Raw genomic sequence first — 16,582 nt, forward strand, 5'->3', positions numbered from 1 at the left:
CATATGATGTGAAAAGTGCTCTGTGCAGTGGGCACACAAGGGGTGCTTCGCCTCTTGGGAAGATGTACCTGATTAGTATCCTGAAAGGGTGAACTTGAATTTGGCAGTGTGGGACATGTGAGGGAGCTCCTGAGTGAGCCAATTCTGTCAAATACAGAGATGACCTTGGCACTACAAGGAGATTTCAGATTTTTAAAGTAGCCATTTTTATTGAAAGACTGAGTTGTGACCTGTGCCACTCTGCAAATAACATTTGCATGTTCCCCTAAATAACATACTAGAAATTCCTTGAAATGAGTAGTTAGTTTGTAGGTGGACTTTTCTAAGATTTATGTAACTTGGGGTTTTGTGCCTTTCTTGTGAATATTAGGCACCATACCAGGCCCACTAGTGGAGGCTGGGGAGGAATAAATAAGATACAGCAAACAACCACTTCCTCAACCCCCTAAAAATCAAACAACAATGAAACAAATTCAGTCTGGTGAGCATGGGTATTTGAATGGATATTTGCATGTCCATTATTTGCTTAGAATATAATAAAGAATAAGTCATGCTTGCATTTTTTAAACTTCCCTTGTTTTAAGAGTCTTTTTTTTTTTTTTTTTTGCTTGAAGTGTTAATGCCCACATGTATTAAACAGGTAGTAATTTTTAGTGAGGAAGGAAAATAAAGCTATTGAGCATTGAATGGAAAAGTCATTAGCATTGTTCTAAATAGTAATGATCAAGCAACAAACTGCTTCCTTTTTCCAACCTTTTCAAACTTCTGCCTATTGATAGTTTCATTTTCATGGCAGTTGTTGCCATGACAGATGCAGAGGCCTTTGTCAACTTTATCTTGTTTCATCAACTTATAGTTGCACACATTTGGGTAGTCAAAACTTTAATGTCACGAATAGACATTTGGCTTAATGGTAAGACCATGCACCATATTGAAGGATCTGGGTCGCACTTCTGATTCTAGCTACCTAGTAATGCAGACCCTCAGTGGCAGGAGGTGATGGCTGTAATTGTTGGAGCCCTGCAACTTAAGTGGGAGACCTGATTTGAGTTCCCAGGCCCCAGTCACTGTAGACATTTGTGGAGTGAACCAGCCGTTGGGAGTTCCCTTCCTCTTCCCTCTTTCTCTACCTCTCAAGTTAAAACAAATAAATAAAACTTTAATGTCCTTTAAGGATTATATTTTCACAGCGGCTTTGCTTTGCTGTGAAGGGTATTACAGTTACCATCAGTCATCTACAGTTACAGATTCTACTTAGGTGTCATCTTTGCTTCCAGTGGAATTAATTGGGGGTGGGGTTGGCAGTGCCATTAATTTTTTCTCTAATTAGAATAAATGAGTATGGCAAATTACTGTGTTTCCTGTATACTTAGCATTTTTTTAAGGATATGACATTTTTCTTTCGGCCTTCACTAATGAACCAAGAGAGAGATCTGTTGTTAGATCACAGCCTGGAGGTGTCTTAAGTAAGGTGGAAAAAATATATTTTCCTTCTGTTTTTGTTAAGTGTAATTTATTTCTACCCTGTTTCCCCTCCCATATTCCTGCTAATACTGTAATGTGGGATACTTCAAAAAAATTATGGAAAATGAAGTTAAGATTACTTCTGTGCCAAAAGATTTTATAATCCATGCATACCAAGAGTCTTCAAAAAGCTCATGAAAATTTGTATTATAAAACAGCTATGCCTGGATTTCATAAATTTTGTACAAAATCAACTTTTTTAAAAAAGATTTATTTGTTTATTTGAAAGAGTTACTCAGAGAGAGAAGGAGAGGCAAATAGAGAGAGGTCTTCTATCCATTGGTTCACTCCCCAATTGGCTGCAATAGCCAGAGCTGCACAGATCTGAAGCCAGGAGCTTCCTCTGGGTCTTCCTATGTGGATGCAGGGGCCCAAGCACTTGGGCCAACCTCTGCTGCTTTTCCAGGCCATAGCAGAGAGCTGGATCGGAAGTGGAGCAGCTGGGTCTCAAAACGGTACCCATACGGGATGCCGGCACTGCAGGCAGTGGCTTTACCTGCTACACCACAGTGCTGGACCCCAAAATCAACTTTTAGTTCAATTTTCCATAAGTGTTTTTGAATTATCTTTATAGTATAAGCCTACAAGTTTCAGCAAGATTTGTTTGTAAAGTACAACATGACTAGAAAGGTCTGGGGAGGAGTCATACGTGAACTTAAGAAGTCTTAGAGGCTGGTGCCGCAGCTCACTAGGCTAATTCTCTGCCTTGCGGCTCCGGCACACCGGGTTCTAATCCCGGTCGGGGCGCCGGATTCTGTCCCGGTTGCCTCTCTTCCAGGCCAGCTCTCTGCTGTGGCCCGGGAGTGCAGTGGAGGATGGCCCAAGTGCTTGGGCCCTGCACCCGCATGGGAGACCAGGGGAAGCACCTGGCTCCTGGCTTCAGATCAGTGCAGCACGCCGGCCACAGTGGCCATTGCGGGGGTGAACAAACAGAAAAGGAAGACCTTTCTCTCTGTCTCTCTCTCTCACTGTCCACTCTGCCTCTCCAAAAAAAAAAAAAAAAAAAAGTCTTAGAGTGAACTGCTAGGTTACTGCAAGGTGTCCACTAGTTGCTCATGTTGACTACCTTGGTCCATGGAGAATTGTCCAAGTCCTCAAGTCCTCCCAAAGATTCTCCCATGAAAAGAACAAAACTTCCCCATGAAATATTTTTCAGTCTACTTCTAGTAAAGATAGATGAGAACCTGTGCCTTCTTATCTTTTTCTGTTTTCATTTTTCCACACTGTCATCGTGTTTTTGTTGTTAGGCTTTTCCCTTCTGTGTTGTTGACTCCTGAATGCCTCTAAGCTTTTTCTCTTTGAAAGTACACCACCCAAACATTGTTTGTATAACACAATGCAGAGGAAACTTGTTTGTGTGAGACACTTGGTTATGTATTCTGTTACTCTCTACCTCAGGTCCCTAGGGGAACATTCATAGGGTGTTAGTGGAAATCATGACACTAGATTTCTATTATAAGTAGCGTACTAAAGAGCCTTGAAGATTGACTGGTGACTGTTCTGGACATTCTGGATAGTTCTGAAATGAAACTGTAAAAGGAAATATGCTTTTTTATTCCATGGAAAATTCTAGGTTACACATCATAGTACATTGCATTTTAGAACTAATTCTCTGGAAATGAGACATAAACTTTTACATATTGATAACAGTGCTTGAGAACTTAGTTTAAAAAAAGGCTGAAAGATCAGGTTATGTTTTTAAAACTTAAAAACTTAAAAAATTATATTGTTCAATCTCTAAAAAGTGCCATCTCTGATTGTCATTGCATTTACCTATTTTATTAAGGCATATTAATTTGAATTTCACAGTGTTATAGGTAGGTGAGCATTATGCAATTAGATACTTCTGAGTGCTAACATAGATTGTGTTTTCAGACAGAAGCATATCTGTAATTTCAAAGAAGGGGGAAAATTTGTGGCTTTGATTCTTATCTAAGAAAGGATAAAATCTTTCTAAAGCTAGAACCTGGCTATTATAAGAGATTTTCGAGTGATAAAGAATATAGAAAATTATCCCACTTGTTGAGATTGGAGAAACATCAACAAAGCTGCAAGGCCAAAATAGAGGTGGAGACCGCTTAGAGTCTGGCCTGGCTGTAGAGATGTGGGGACTTCGAGTAGCTCACCAGCATGGTGCTGTGTTATAAGGCAGACATGTGAATGTGGTGCAGATGGGTCTTGAAGCCAGGAGTGTCAAGGGGAAATTATAACTGGTTTAGTTGTAGAAAGAGCAACTAGTGCTTGACTTGTGGCTGTGACTTGGTCCATGGTCTGGGCTTCACCATGGCCATGACGGTGGGAAGAAGTGAGTGACACACAAGTGAAATCATAAGGTGAAGCTTGACAGGACATGGTGACAGTGGGTCCATAATTTTTAAAGACCCATTACAGAGCGCAGGGTCATATTTCACAATGCCTTTCTTCAAAACAACTTGCACTGAAGAAAATAGAGTCCCACAAGTAGGAAAACGGATTTCCTTGACCCTCACCTCTGATTCCTACTTCTTTTGTCAATGTAAATTAAATAAACACACTGAAGGGGTAGTGCCTCTCCATTATTTATTTTTTAATGTTCCCCATGAGATCAGCTTTTATTTAACTCCCTTCCTCCTTTTTGGCTTTGTTATGCTTCGAAGAAGGAAGACTTACAGACATTTGGCACTCAAATAGTTTGTTAACTCTGAATACTACTTCATGGTGTAAGTTCTTAAAAAAGTGTAAAAAAAAATCTGTAGAATAATTTTCCCATCCATAACGTTTATAATTTTCATGTTATTAGCATATCACCTTAGAAAAGCTTATTTTAAAATAGATAGAAATTGAAACAATGCCTTTCCCCAACTTTTTTTTTTTTTTTTTGTGAAGAAAGTTAACAAGGAGAATAATTGTGACTGGGTATCCAGGGCATTGATACTGGACTGTGTGTCTCCTGAGAACTTAAAAGCCAAATTACTTGTGTTTTTTTTTTTTTTTTCCAGGATTGCAGCATTCCAGAGATAGAACTTTGCCCACAGTCTGACCCAGCATGTTGTCCTGTCTTCATCCAGCGAGCTGTGCCCAATTTGGAAGAACTGAATATCCCCAAGTCTGTGTCCTTCACTGTGAAGTCAGGAGTGTATGTATCAGTTTTGTTTTGCTGTGGTGATTGATGACCAACAACGGTAGCTTTATTTTCATAAATCAATAGGCAACAGGCATATTTCTGAAGTTTTAGCCTATTAATTTTGTTTATACGCCTGTATATCCAAGAAAGACAACTGTAGGAATTAAAACAGATTCTGTCTGTCTTTGGATCGAGTTAAGGCTTTGATACATGACTCACAGGAGTAGCTATAAAATTCTCAGATGGCTTTCTTAATAGATGGATCCACTGTCTCTTCACTCCTAGAACTTTGGAATTAACAAACAAAAACCATACCTGACCTGGAATCCTGGACCCTGAACTCCTTCCAGGATGCCTAAGTGCTGATAATTACTGAATTCCTCTGCTGTGCTAGCCATATATCACTTATCTTTTGGTTATTATTCCTCTGTTTTAATAAGCAGGTGATGCTGTAATTTTTCTTTTATAGGCAGAGTTAGACAGTGAGAGATAGAGAGAAAGGTCTTCCTTTTCCGTTGGTTCATTCCCCAAATGGCTGCCACGGCCAGCGTTGCACTGATCCAAAGCCAGGAGCCAGGTGCTTCTCCTGGTCTCCCATGCGGGTACAGGGCCCAAGCACTTGGGCCATCCTCCGCTGCACTCCTGGGCCACAGCAGAGAGCTGGACTGGAAGAGGGGCAACCGGAACAGAATCCAGCGCTCTAACCAGAACTAGAACCCGGTGTGCCGGCGCCGCAGGCAGAGGATTAGCCTAGTGAGCTGCTGCACCGGCTGATGCTGTAATCTTGATAATAATGATGAGAGTACCTGCTGTTAAGCATACATTTGATACTAGGCTTCTCTGGTTCCAAAGGCATCTGTAGGACCATAGTTCTAAGTTCAACCCTGGATTGTCTCATCTCAGAAATGCCTATGGATGCCTGGCTCAGCATGGACTTCTCCCTTGCACTGTTTTTATCTGCTCCAATGATGGGGGGGAGCATGTGTCTGTGTCTCCTCCAACTGTGAATTAGAACTCTTGTAGACCTGGTAATTGCCCCATCCATGGGAAATGTCTGTAATTATCCAGCTTGGCTAGAAGATAGATGGGTCTTTTGGGAATCTTATTTAAAATACTGTTCCTGAAGCAACTGGTAGAACTGACATCAATTCTAAAAATCTGGGTCAAAATGTAAAATGCCTAGTGGATCCCCACTCTAATTGCCCCAGTTTAAAAAAACAGTGGAATGTGTTAGAATGGTTTTGAGTTGCCAGTTACATGAATTAAAGATTCCACATGTTTTAGGTGTTAGAAAAATTATAGGAAAACTAATGCCTGGCACTTGGCAAATGTATTAGACTTATTATGGATAGTGTATCAATGTAAATACCTAGTAACATGTTCAGTGTTGTTTTGGTGTGCTATCTGGTTAATCACTTTGTGTTGTACTAGTGTCAGTCTGTGATAGAGAATCTAAATGTCTTTTGCTTACTGAGCCAGACTAAAATGTTATTATATTTTTAAATGACCTTTTTTTTCATATTTAGTTGGCTTGCCTACCCAGATGTTAATTTTAAGGGGCAAGCTACAGTTCTGGAGGAAGACCATGGGCTCTTTGAGATTTCTGCAACAGAAACGAAGTCACTGCAACCTCTTCAAATGGTAAGAAGATTTAAAAAAAAAAAAAAGAAGCAGCATTCTTCCCTTTCTAAAGAACTCATGACTCCACAATTAAATCACTGTGACAATTGCTCATTCATCCCCATCTCCAGACATGAATATGTGAGCAATCTGATTGGTAAACTGTATAATTTTGTTTCTTTATATTACAGAGAATACATGTGATACATTTCTGAATTTACTTGGCCAAATTAATTACTGTACATGGCAGTTTCCTTACAAGCATTATTCTGAAAATTCTGAATATTTCATGAAGTTCTAAATTTGTTTTGTTGATGCTTATTAGAAAATTAAATGTAGTAAGTTATACTTTTCCACAACAGTAATGAATGGCAAGCTCAGCCTTAATAATGAATGGACAGTCCCATCAATATTTACTTCCCTAAAGATAAAAAGTGCCTGCAGTAGTTTTATTGTTGTTGCAAGCATTTTTAGTGGCGAACTGTTCAACTAAATGTTGGCTCTGTCAAAATCACTTTTGATTGTCCTATGCCTTTAAAGAAATAGCAGGAAAAACTAAGAAGTTTTAAGAAACATGATCCTGTTGAATGGCATTTGTTTTGTTTTGTTTTTTATTTATTTTTTTGACAGGCAGAGTGGACAGTGAGAGAGAGAGACAGAGAGAGAGAAAGGTCTTCCTTTTGCTGTTAGTTCACCCTCCAATGGCCACCACGGCCGGCGCGCTGCGGCCGGCGCACCGCGCTGATCCAATGGCAGGAGCCAGGTGCTTCTCCTGGTCTCCCATGGGGTGCAGGGCCCAAGGACTTGGGCCATCCTCCACTGCACTCCCTGGCCGCAGCAGAGTGCTGGCCTGGAAGAGGGGCAACCGGGACAGAATCCGGCGCCCCGACCGGGACTAGAACCCGGTGTGCTGACGCCACAATGCGGAGGATTAGCCTAGTGAGCCGCGGCACCGGCCCTGAATGGCATTTGGAAGAAGAAAACTAATAGAATTCAGATTTTTTGGTAAGGAATAGGTTTCTTTTTTAATTCAGTACAACTGTGAAATCACAAAGACATCAAGTGTGATTAAAAAGTGTGGAGAGGAGAAGTGGGGTTAGCTCAGTGCTGTAATTTAGAAGGCCCAGGTAACTGTAGGAAAGACCACTGAAATGACTCAGAAGAGTACTGTGCCCCGTGAGATTTCTAAATCAGCTTGCAGTTCGGTTCTTCAGACACTGTGCAGCAGGACTACATTAACTGGTCACCTGTGCTGAAGGCCCGAAGCCTGATTTCCTTCCTTGTAGTAGCTCTAATCTTCCGGGCATCCTTTTAAGATGGCTTGCCCCATATACACCAAGGTAGAACAGCCTGGCTTGGTTTTGAGTTGTAGTTCTGTTAGAATTTAAAATTTACCACAATTTAAATTTGGTATTTAATCTTCACTAGTCAGATTTTAATATAACCTACCTATGTCACTTACTTTCAAATATTTATATACCTAATATTAAAATATCTTGTCATCTTTAGGGAGGACTGAAAGTGGAAATGCCTATGAACTTAAAGGTAAGTCTTGAATGGCTTTTGTAGTGAGCTAAAAACGTGTGAGTATTAATCATTAACTATTGTGTACAATTTGAATAAAGCAGCTGCTTGCTATGTGATAATAACCAGCTAATGGATGTTGGGGTGAGGGAAGTGGCTGCACAGGATGTTTGCAGGGGGCCTGCATGTGGGTAGGCATAGGGAGTGGGGTCAGCTTGAAATGATGGAGGTCTGTGCCAACAACCCAGTCAAACCCCCAAATATCTACTGCAGTGTGGACAGTTGATAGGTTTTGTTTTGTTTTGAGTTGGTTTATTTGAGGTCAGGGCTTAAGATAGCATTTAGATACTCGAGTGGGTGAATCTTACAGACTTGTAGGAGTTATGCTCAAGAAAGAGATCAAGAGTGATCAGAAGGAGGTGATAGCAGGCTCTTGCCAGATGGATGTAATGAAATGTAATGGATGTAATGAACACGGGGGTGGCAGTGGTGCCCATTTGGATCAGTCACACTGATGAGGTACATGTAGGGAGACACAGAAGGGAAAAGAATTACAGAATGTATGTGAAGAGAGAGGAAGAAAACCAGTGAGATGAGCAAAGATGAAAACAGGCCTCCTTTGGCAGCACCCCCAAAGGCAGATATGCACACAGGAATGCACCTATCCTTTTCTTCCTCAAAACAAGACATAACTCCTCCAACCCTCCCTTTTTGGGGCTTCTTAATTTATGGAGCTATCATTCTGTCATTCACATAGATAGGGTCACATGCATTTGAGTGTATGGGCATAATTCAGAAAGTTTGGAAAATGGTATTAACAGATAATGCACATTTTCCTTGAACTTTTGAAGTACACTTTTATCTAACACCCCTTGACTATAGGTTTTTTGGAATCAAATGTATCAGTTTTAAAAAGTACTTATGCCTGGGTTCCAGGGTTCCACTGTCTGAGTTACTGTTTTCACTGTGGATGTGGTCAGAATGGTTTCAGAGCTCCCAAAGGGATTCTGACATGCAGCCAGAGTGGCAGACTACTGCGGTGATGGATGCAGAATTAGCTGTGACACTCTCAGAATGACCGCAGTCAGTCCGTCAGTCTGATGAATCGGAACTTTGGAGAGCACCATGCTTTCTTCTTGGCTGTTTGCAGTCTGACGACTTGTACGTGTATATGAATCCATTGGGTATCATAGTTCATCCCAATCTGCAAACTTTGGGTATTATTTTATGGCTTCCTCATGAAAGAGTTGCTTTTAATTCATCGTACATAACATGTACTGAACCCAAATCAAACTTTGATCATTTCAAATGCAGCACCCTGTGAAAATATAGTAGAAAACAGCAGATTGGCATGATGTATTTTTTTCAGTCTTTATAAAGGTATCAGTTTTTAGAAATATGAATATATAACTTGTTAGGTAAGTGTGTTTATTAGCAGGGGGTCTTATTCGCCAGGGCCTCAGATTGCCAGTTGTGCACAGATTACATCATTAGCATAATAGGGCCAAGTGATAGAATGTGGATAGAGTGATGCTATTATCACTAGCACTTCTGCAAACTGAAGGCAGATGGTACTTCAGAAGTAAAGGACGGCACCAATCCAAGTTTAAAATAAGTGGAATGTTGGCTACATGGCGTCTCACTTGGCTAACTCTTTGCCTGTGGCGCCGGCACCCGGGGCTCTAGTCCCGGTTGGAGCGCTGGATTCTGTTCCGGTTGCCCCTCTTCCAGTCCAACTCTCTGCTGTGGCCCAGGAAGGCAGTGGAGAATGGCCCAAGTGCTTGGGCCCTGCACCCGCATGGGAGACCAGAAGAAGCACCTGGCTCCTGGCTTCAGATCGGCGCAGCGCGCCGGCCGTAGCTTCCATTTGAGGGGTGAACCAACGGAAAAGGAAGACCTTTCTGTCTGTCTCTCACTGTCTAACTCTGCCTGTCAAAATAAATAAATAAGTGGAATGTTAACAACTTGTGTTCTGCCAAAGTTGTGACAAACAGCCCCCTTTTGATCAAATATCCATTTTTTAAAATTTGTAATTTTCCAACCATTTCTTATCTTTGGGATGTTTTATGTTTAAATTCAAGCATTTTCGCCTGTTTCTTAGAGAAGAGCAGTAACTACAGAAGCAGTTAGTAGTTGTAAGAAACCATATTATGTTTCCTCAAAACAGTGGATAATTTATCATTATCCCCTGGAACCTCAGGAGGTTTTCTTATAGGGAAAATTCAGTAAATATAAGGCAAGTCTGCATTGTACTCTAAACAGCAGGACAGACTTTACAAATAAGCCGAGAAGGCTTAGAGGAGTGGCGGCGGCCAGGCCCTGTGAGGCCTCTGCTGCCGGCCAGGGCCCACTGCGGTGTCAGGTACCGGCACCTCCCAGGCGCGCCCATGTCCTCCCAAGCCCAGAGCCTGGTCATTCCCAAGGACCACGACGACGATGATGATAAACTGGAGGGTCTTGAAGTGGCCAGTCCCTTCTCTTTTAAAACAGTTTCTGAAAACCAAGAACCTCAGCCTGTCCAAAGAAGATGGGGGCCCCAACAGAGTTTATCCAAAGGAAGCCTCTAGGCACCCGCTGGGATTTGACCACAAATCCCCAGCCCCCCAAACCCAGGCATGTGGTCTGTACTGTCAGCAGCCTTTTTTGGAAGGCTGGTCACCTGCGGATGAGGAAGAGGAGGATGACGACGCCTGTCTGCGGTCCACCGCGGGGCAGATCCGCAACTCCAGGGTCTCGGCCAACGCGTTGCCCTGAGGCACGGAGTTGACACCGCTTGAGCTCTCACCCCCGTGAACGCCGAGAGACCCCAAGTCGTGGTGGCTTGCCGGAGAGTCCCTGGGAAACGGGCATGTGTGGACGCTGCAGACAAGCTAGGAAGCCCGAAAGATGAAAAGTCTACTCCGAGAAGCAAGCTGACTGAGGGAGGTTTCCAGCAGAAACGGTGAGGACGCTCAAGCAGAAATTAGGAAGCAAAGCTTGGTCAAGGAGGAAAGCTACTTCCAAGGCCTGGAATCCGTGGTGCAGCACGTGGAGCTGAAGACGGACGAAACGGGCTGGAAAGGCAGAAAATGACGCCATGAAATCGAAACGAGACTTGCCGCGGGCGTCGGTCTCCAACTGCTCGCGGGAGAACGAAGCCCTCAGGCCGGCCTGTGCGGGGCGCCAGCCTGACAGTGGTGAAGCCAAGCACGGACGTGGCCCCGCAGTACCTCTGCGTGGTCTCCAACGGCACCCACGCATCCATCAAGCAACTGGTGTGGAGGCGGGGGCGGGCAAAACGTTGGATCTCGTTGCTGAGATCCTTCACTCAACAGACAGGATTTCAGAAATTCAGGATGAGGAGGAGAACCCTGGAGGATCAGCTCCTGCACTGCTGCTCAGTGTGAATGTGCCATTGTGTCTTTAGCAGCAGTCGTGGGGCCAGTGTTGTGGCCTAGCGGGTTAAGCAAGCAGCCTGCAATGCTACTGGCATCACATGTGGGCACCAGTTAGTATCCCAGCTGCTCCACTTGGCACCCAGCTCCCTGCTAAAGGTCTGGGGAAACAGTGGAAATTGGCCCAAGTGCCTCAGCCCCTATACCCACGTGGGAGACGTGAATGAGGATCCTGGCCATTGTAGCCACCTGGGGAGTGAACCAGGGGATGGAAGATGTCTTTCTCGCTCTATCCATATCCTCTCTCTCCTTTCCCCTCCCTCCCTCCCTCCTTCTCCCCTCCCCAACTCTTTCAAAATAAATAAATGAATCTTAAAACAGTAGCCCTCACCCAGAGTAAAGGGGCTGTGTCAGGAGCCTCATTTCAAGACCTAACCGTCTCCTCTGCCCTGCGGGAGGATGGGTTCCCGCCATTCATAGGCCGTTCTTGCTGAAAACCTCGCTGCTGTACAGACTCTGATGATCTATTGGGAGAGATTTTTGTAGAAGCCAGTGATTTAAAAACAAAAAAGATTTGTTAAACATGAAAACTGCAGGGGCGGCGCTGTGGCTCACTTGGTTAATCCTCTGCCTGTGGCATCGGCCTCCCATATGGGCACCGGGTTCTAGTCCCAGTTGCTCCTCTTCCAGTCCAGCTGTCTGCTATGGCCTGGGAGGGCAGTGTAGGATGGCCCAAGTGCTTAGGCCCTGCCCTGTGTGGGAGACCAGGAGGAAGCACCTGGCTCCTGGCTTCGGATCGGCGCAGCGCTGTTCATAGCGCAAATAAAAAAAAAAAATCTTTCTTAAAAAAAAAATGAAAGCTGCAGTTCTGCGTAAGTCTTTCCATGACTGGCCCAAAGCGTTGATCTTAAGCCAAGTTCCATTGATTGTCCCTGACTCCCAGGCAGGGGAAAGACAAGAAGCCATGTCTTTTTTGCCGTCCTCATTGTCCTCTGGGTCACACTGGCCTCTTGCAGTCTTCAGGGGGTGGCTCTCGTGGTCAGTGGCTGGAGTGTGGAGGCAGCACTAGGAGGACACTGCTCTCTGCCGTGGGAATCTTGGCAGGTCATAGACATTCCATTGTTGTGAAGCCTTCTAAGTCCACCTCTGTGAGCTTTCAGGTTTGAAAAACCTTTCAGCGGGTGCTTTCAAGGAGGCATGCTGTGAGGCTGAGACTTGAACTCTGTGGGCAGCCTGAAGGTCTTCCAGCTGCCTCTCTCTCTGCTCTCCTCCACAGAGAAGGATATAACATGCACCATACCCCATTTGGGCTGTTTTTATGTTGATATTATTTTATATTAATAAATTTTCATTTCCAACTCCTGTTCCAGTTGACAGCTTTCTTGTTCAAATAAATTCCAGCATCCAAGAATCAGTTATGAGTTTACTCTCTGAGCTGGTCCTAGAATTTGGGTGACCAGAGCAATATAATTATACTAAAGTGTTCATATGAGAGAAGCATTAAAATTAAGATATTTTACTTTTATGATGATAAGGACTCATTCCTTGTGAATATCAGACACTAAGTATATATGTTGTGGTTTTTACTGTTATTGAAGTAATATGTGTCCTAAAATATGAACATGTTAAATCTTTTTATATTTTTCAGGTTATTATTTATGAAAAACCTCACTTCCATGGGAAATATAAAGAGTTTAGTGAACATATAGATTCTGTCCCTAATTTTTTAAAAAATGATGACTTTCATGGAATTGGATCAATTCGTGTCATTGGTGGAGTGTGAGTGTCATATTTTCAATTTTTGATTTAGTAGCCTGTTTTTGAAGATTGGCACGAAAATGCACTAGGCAGAGCAAAAGCAACCTGTATTAGCATAAAAATATATATCCTTTCTGTAATATGGTGAGTTAAAAATACATTAGTTACTGATGGCTTTCTGTGAACTCTTGTTGGTATCAAAGATTTTAAGATAGATTAAATATAAAAGTTTCTAAAGCTTCAACACTTAGTATTTCTAAACACAGTGTGGAAACAAAGAATTGAAGAATAAAATTAGTTTTTCACAGGTTGTGAGCATGAGTAGGAGTCCAGTTTTTATTCTCTATTCTGCTGATCTGAGATGATTCAGGTACCAAGGACCTTGCTAGTAGGCTCTTCCTCATTCAAGGGGAACTTTGACATTGGTTGCCGTTTTCCCATGAGCAGCTATTGAAGAATCCCTCTAAGAACGCCGGGTACAGTCTCGGCACACATATAAGTATCGCTGACACGCTTCAGTCTCAGCAGTACCTGGGGCAGACATCCCACGAAACGTGCAGCTCAGCCGGGATGTGTCTTTGTATTCGTGTCCTGGCAGATAAAGCTGCGGAGAAGAAACTTTCCTCATAGCTTCTTTGGCATTGTCAGCCCAGTGCTGGAATCTGCCTGCAACCTTTGTTGTCTCATTGTTGATACACTGGTTGTCTTGGAAGTTGGGTCATTTTAATTTAAGCATCAGTATCTCATGATGTTTGCTGTAACATATTACAACTTGTTTATACTACTCTACCAAAGGCAGCACTAAAATCATTGTATTCATGGGATGTAAATGATTTGCCTAAGGTCACTGAAGTGTCTATATTTAGAACTTAGACTTGGCAATGTCTGACATTAAGTTACTTGACAGTCATCCCAGCCTAAAGGTAGGAGACTGATGTATAATATATACCACTGTAATACGTAGGTACATCATATCAGTAACTGATCTGATACACTGGTAATAATTTAATTCCTTGTCCCTGAATTTTAGAAAAACTTTCCAGGGCTAGAAGAACGAATATGGTTTGGATGAACACATTTTTGTTGTGTTGGGTTTATTTGTTACATTCTTTGGTTTGTGAACACACATGATTGTTATTAACCCTGCTAGGAAATATTTTTTGCATTTCCCTCACCCTTTGGGATAAAAATGTTTTTCCTATTAACTAGATCAATTTAAAACTGGTCTACTTCACAAAAAATTATCAGCTAAAATTCAGAATGATGCACATTGCTTTTCTCTTAAGATTTTTGCAACTATTTTATAGAAATCTAAAGAAAATAAGTCTTGACTGTAATACAGTACACACATTTTTATTTTATATGACAACTACAGGAGAAAAATTTAAATGTCCCTTCTCAAAAATGAACAACTGACTTCATTACTTTTTTACCACTTCTATTTTTTGCTTTGTTTACTGTTTATCTGTTCCTCATTGCTGTGGAATCTGGGGAAAGTGCAACTGTTGTTTTTTTTTTAATTTTCCTCAGATAACATGTACATTTAATTATCTAAGGTTGATAAATAAAGTGAATCTTCAACAAAACTTTGTTAAGAAAATCTTCAGAAGGCTTTTGAACTCTCATTATGTAACAGATTTACTACTTATAATCTGTCCTTTAACATTAAGGTCTTTTATACCTTTTATTCCTTTTTCCATTCACATATAATTAAAGCATGTTTTGAGTAGTTACATTGCTTTATAAAAGTAAGCTTAGAATTTTGTGAAGTTTCTTGCGAATTTTATTTTCACAAATAGTTTAATAAATAAACAGTGTTGGTATCTTTATATACTACACATGAACTAAGTTGTTTTCATGTTTATAGGGTTACTCCAACTCAGGTGAACACCCTTTACCCCTGACCAAATCGTACATATGCTTACGCACAGAAAGCAAGAGGGAGCTAATGGTATTGAACATTATTATTTGTGCTCCATGAAAACAACTCTTTAGACTGTTTTTTTATATATTTGCAACTCTAGTAGAGAAAGTAAAAACAACAGTAGGTAGCCCTCCTAGCCTTCTTTTTTGTCAAGCTCCAGAGTTCTGAAGTCCCCAACCCTGGAGCTCAGAACAGGCATCTTTGGGATCTGCCTAGTTGGTGGGAGTCCCTCTCTCACTAAACAGTACAATTGAGGCATATTTAAGCAAGTCAGCATGTTTTATGAACCATCTATGTCCATGTTTCATTAGAAACTATGTATTCATAAAAAAGATGAGTTTCTGGGCTGTTGTGACATAGCCGATAAAGCTGACACATATAAAGCCAGAATCCCATATGGGCTCCAATTTGTATTACAGCTGCTCCACTTTATTTTTTTCCTTTTTAAAGATTTATTTATTTGAGAGGCAGAGTTAAAGACAGAGAGAGGGGTCTTCTATCCGCTGTTTCACTCCCATATGAAAGTCTCCCATATGGCACTGGTTCGTGTCCTGGCTGCTCCTCTTCTGATCCAGCTCTCTGCTTATGGCCTGGGAAAGCAATGGAAGATAGCCCAAGTGCTTGGGCCCCTGCACCTGTGTGGGAGACCCAGAAGAAGCTCCTGGCTTCAGATCAGCTAAGCTCTAAGCATTGTACCCATTTGGGGAGTGAACTGGCAGATGGAGGACCTCTCTATCTCTCTGTAACTCTACCTCTGAAATAAATAAAATCTTAAAAAAAAAAAAAAAAAAAGGCAAGGAACCTTGTTGCTGGAAAATACTCTGCCACAGTGCTTCCTGTTTCTATAATAGCCACTGATAGAATGGTGGGACCAGCATTTCCACCCATAAGTATTTATAGACGTCTTTGTATACATTTAGGGCACCAGTTAGGTCACTGGGGCTAATACCAGCTCTGTCTCATTTCCCAGTTGCTGTTTACTGAACTCTTTTATTGTTTTTTAATCTGGAAGCGGTGAGAAGTTTGCTTGATTTAAACCCAAAATCATTTTTAATACAGTAGTCATTTTGTGATGGCAGAAAGCTTAATCAGTAAAATAAGGATAATTATCTTTGAATCTCAGTGTGGTTTGTAACTTTTCTCATTGTCAATATGTGCTTTATATTTTCTTTTTCTTTACTTAGCAAACTGTTCTCTGAGTACATTGGGATGGATCAAGTCATGCCACAAACATGTAGAGAATATTGCTCTGTTGCAGTTCTGTAGTTAGGATTTGTTGGGAAAAGCCTGTGGACTGTAAAAGTGATTGATCTGTGAAGCACAGGCCATTTGTCTTTGTAAATAAAAATATAGCAAGTAGGGTTTTTTTAAATATGGAGATGAACAAATCTGTGCTTTATCATGATTTTTTCTTTTGCTCTCTTGACTGTAGTTTTCTTGATGTTGACTATAGCTTATTACATTGTGTACCCAATGTACTTCCAGGTGGGTTGCCTATGAGAAGGAACATTTCAAAGGCCAGCAGTTCCTGCTTGAAGAAGGAGACTTTGAAGACAGTAACGCCTACGGGGCATTAAGTGCTCCCATCTTGTCTTTTCGGTACTTACAAGCTGTAAGTTAGCTTCCTTACCTTTCATTCTCTACCTGTTTATCTTTTCATGAAAGTTGGGCATGATTACTGATAGAACATGAGACTATAAAAAGTTTCTAATGTTTGAAAGCGTCAGACTTCACGGATTATATTGACCATTTTTC

At 41.7% G+C, this 16,582-nt stretch overlaps 1 protein-coding gene and 1 pseudogene across 4 annotated transcripts in view; both read left to right on the forward strand.

Annotated features, from left to right (window-relative positions):
- The window catches only part of CRYBG3 (crystallin beta-gamma domain containing 3), a 135,229-nt gene that overhangs the window by 66,529 nt on the left and 52,118 nt on the right, over positions 1–16,582 (forward strand). For all 4 annotated transcript variants that reach the window (XR_011387807.1, XR_011387808.1, XM_070071942.1 and 1 more), the window contains exons 8-12: positions 4,503–4,639; positions 6,154–6,268; positions 7,757–7,792; positions 12,794–12,924; positions 16,313–16,439. Coding sequence is in view for 2 of the 4 variants with exons in the window: in XM_070071942.1 (XP_069928043.1) it covers positions 4,503–4,639; positions 6,154–6,268; positions 7,757–7,792; positions 12,794–12,924; positions 16,313–16,439 (546 nt within the window). In the remaining 2 variants the exon portion in view is untranslated. The remainder of the gene's footprint in view (positions 1–4,502; positions 4,640–6,153; positions 6,269–7,756; positions 7,793–12,793; positions 12,925–16,312; positions 16,440–16,582) is intronic.
- LOC138849443 (endosome-associated-trafficking regulator 1-like) lies at positions 10,208–11,999 on the forward strand (annotated as a pseudogene).

Source organism: Oryctolagus cuniculus, chromosome 4 (assembly GCF_964237555.1).
Source record: "Oryctolagus cuniculus chromosome 4, mOryCun1.1, whole genome shotgun sequence".
Lineage (NCBI taxonomy): Eukaryota > Metazoa > Chordata > Mammalia > Lagomorpha > Leporidae > Oryctolagus > Oryctolagus cuniculus.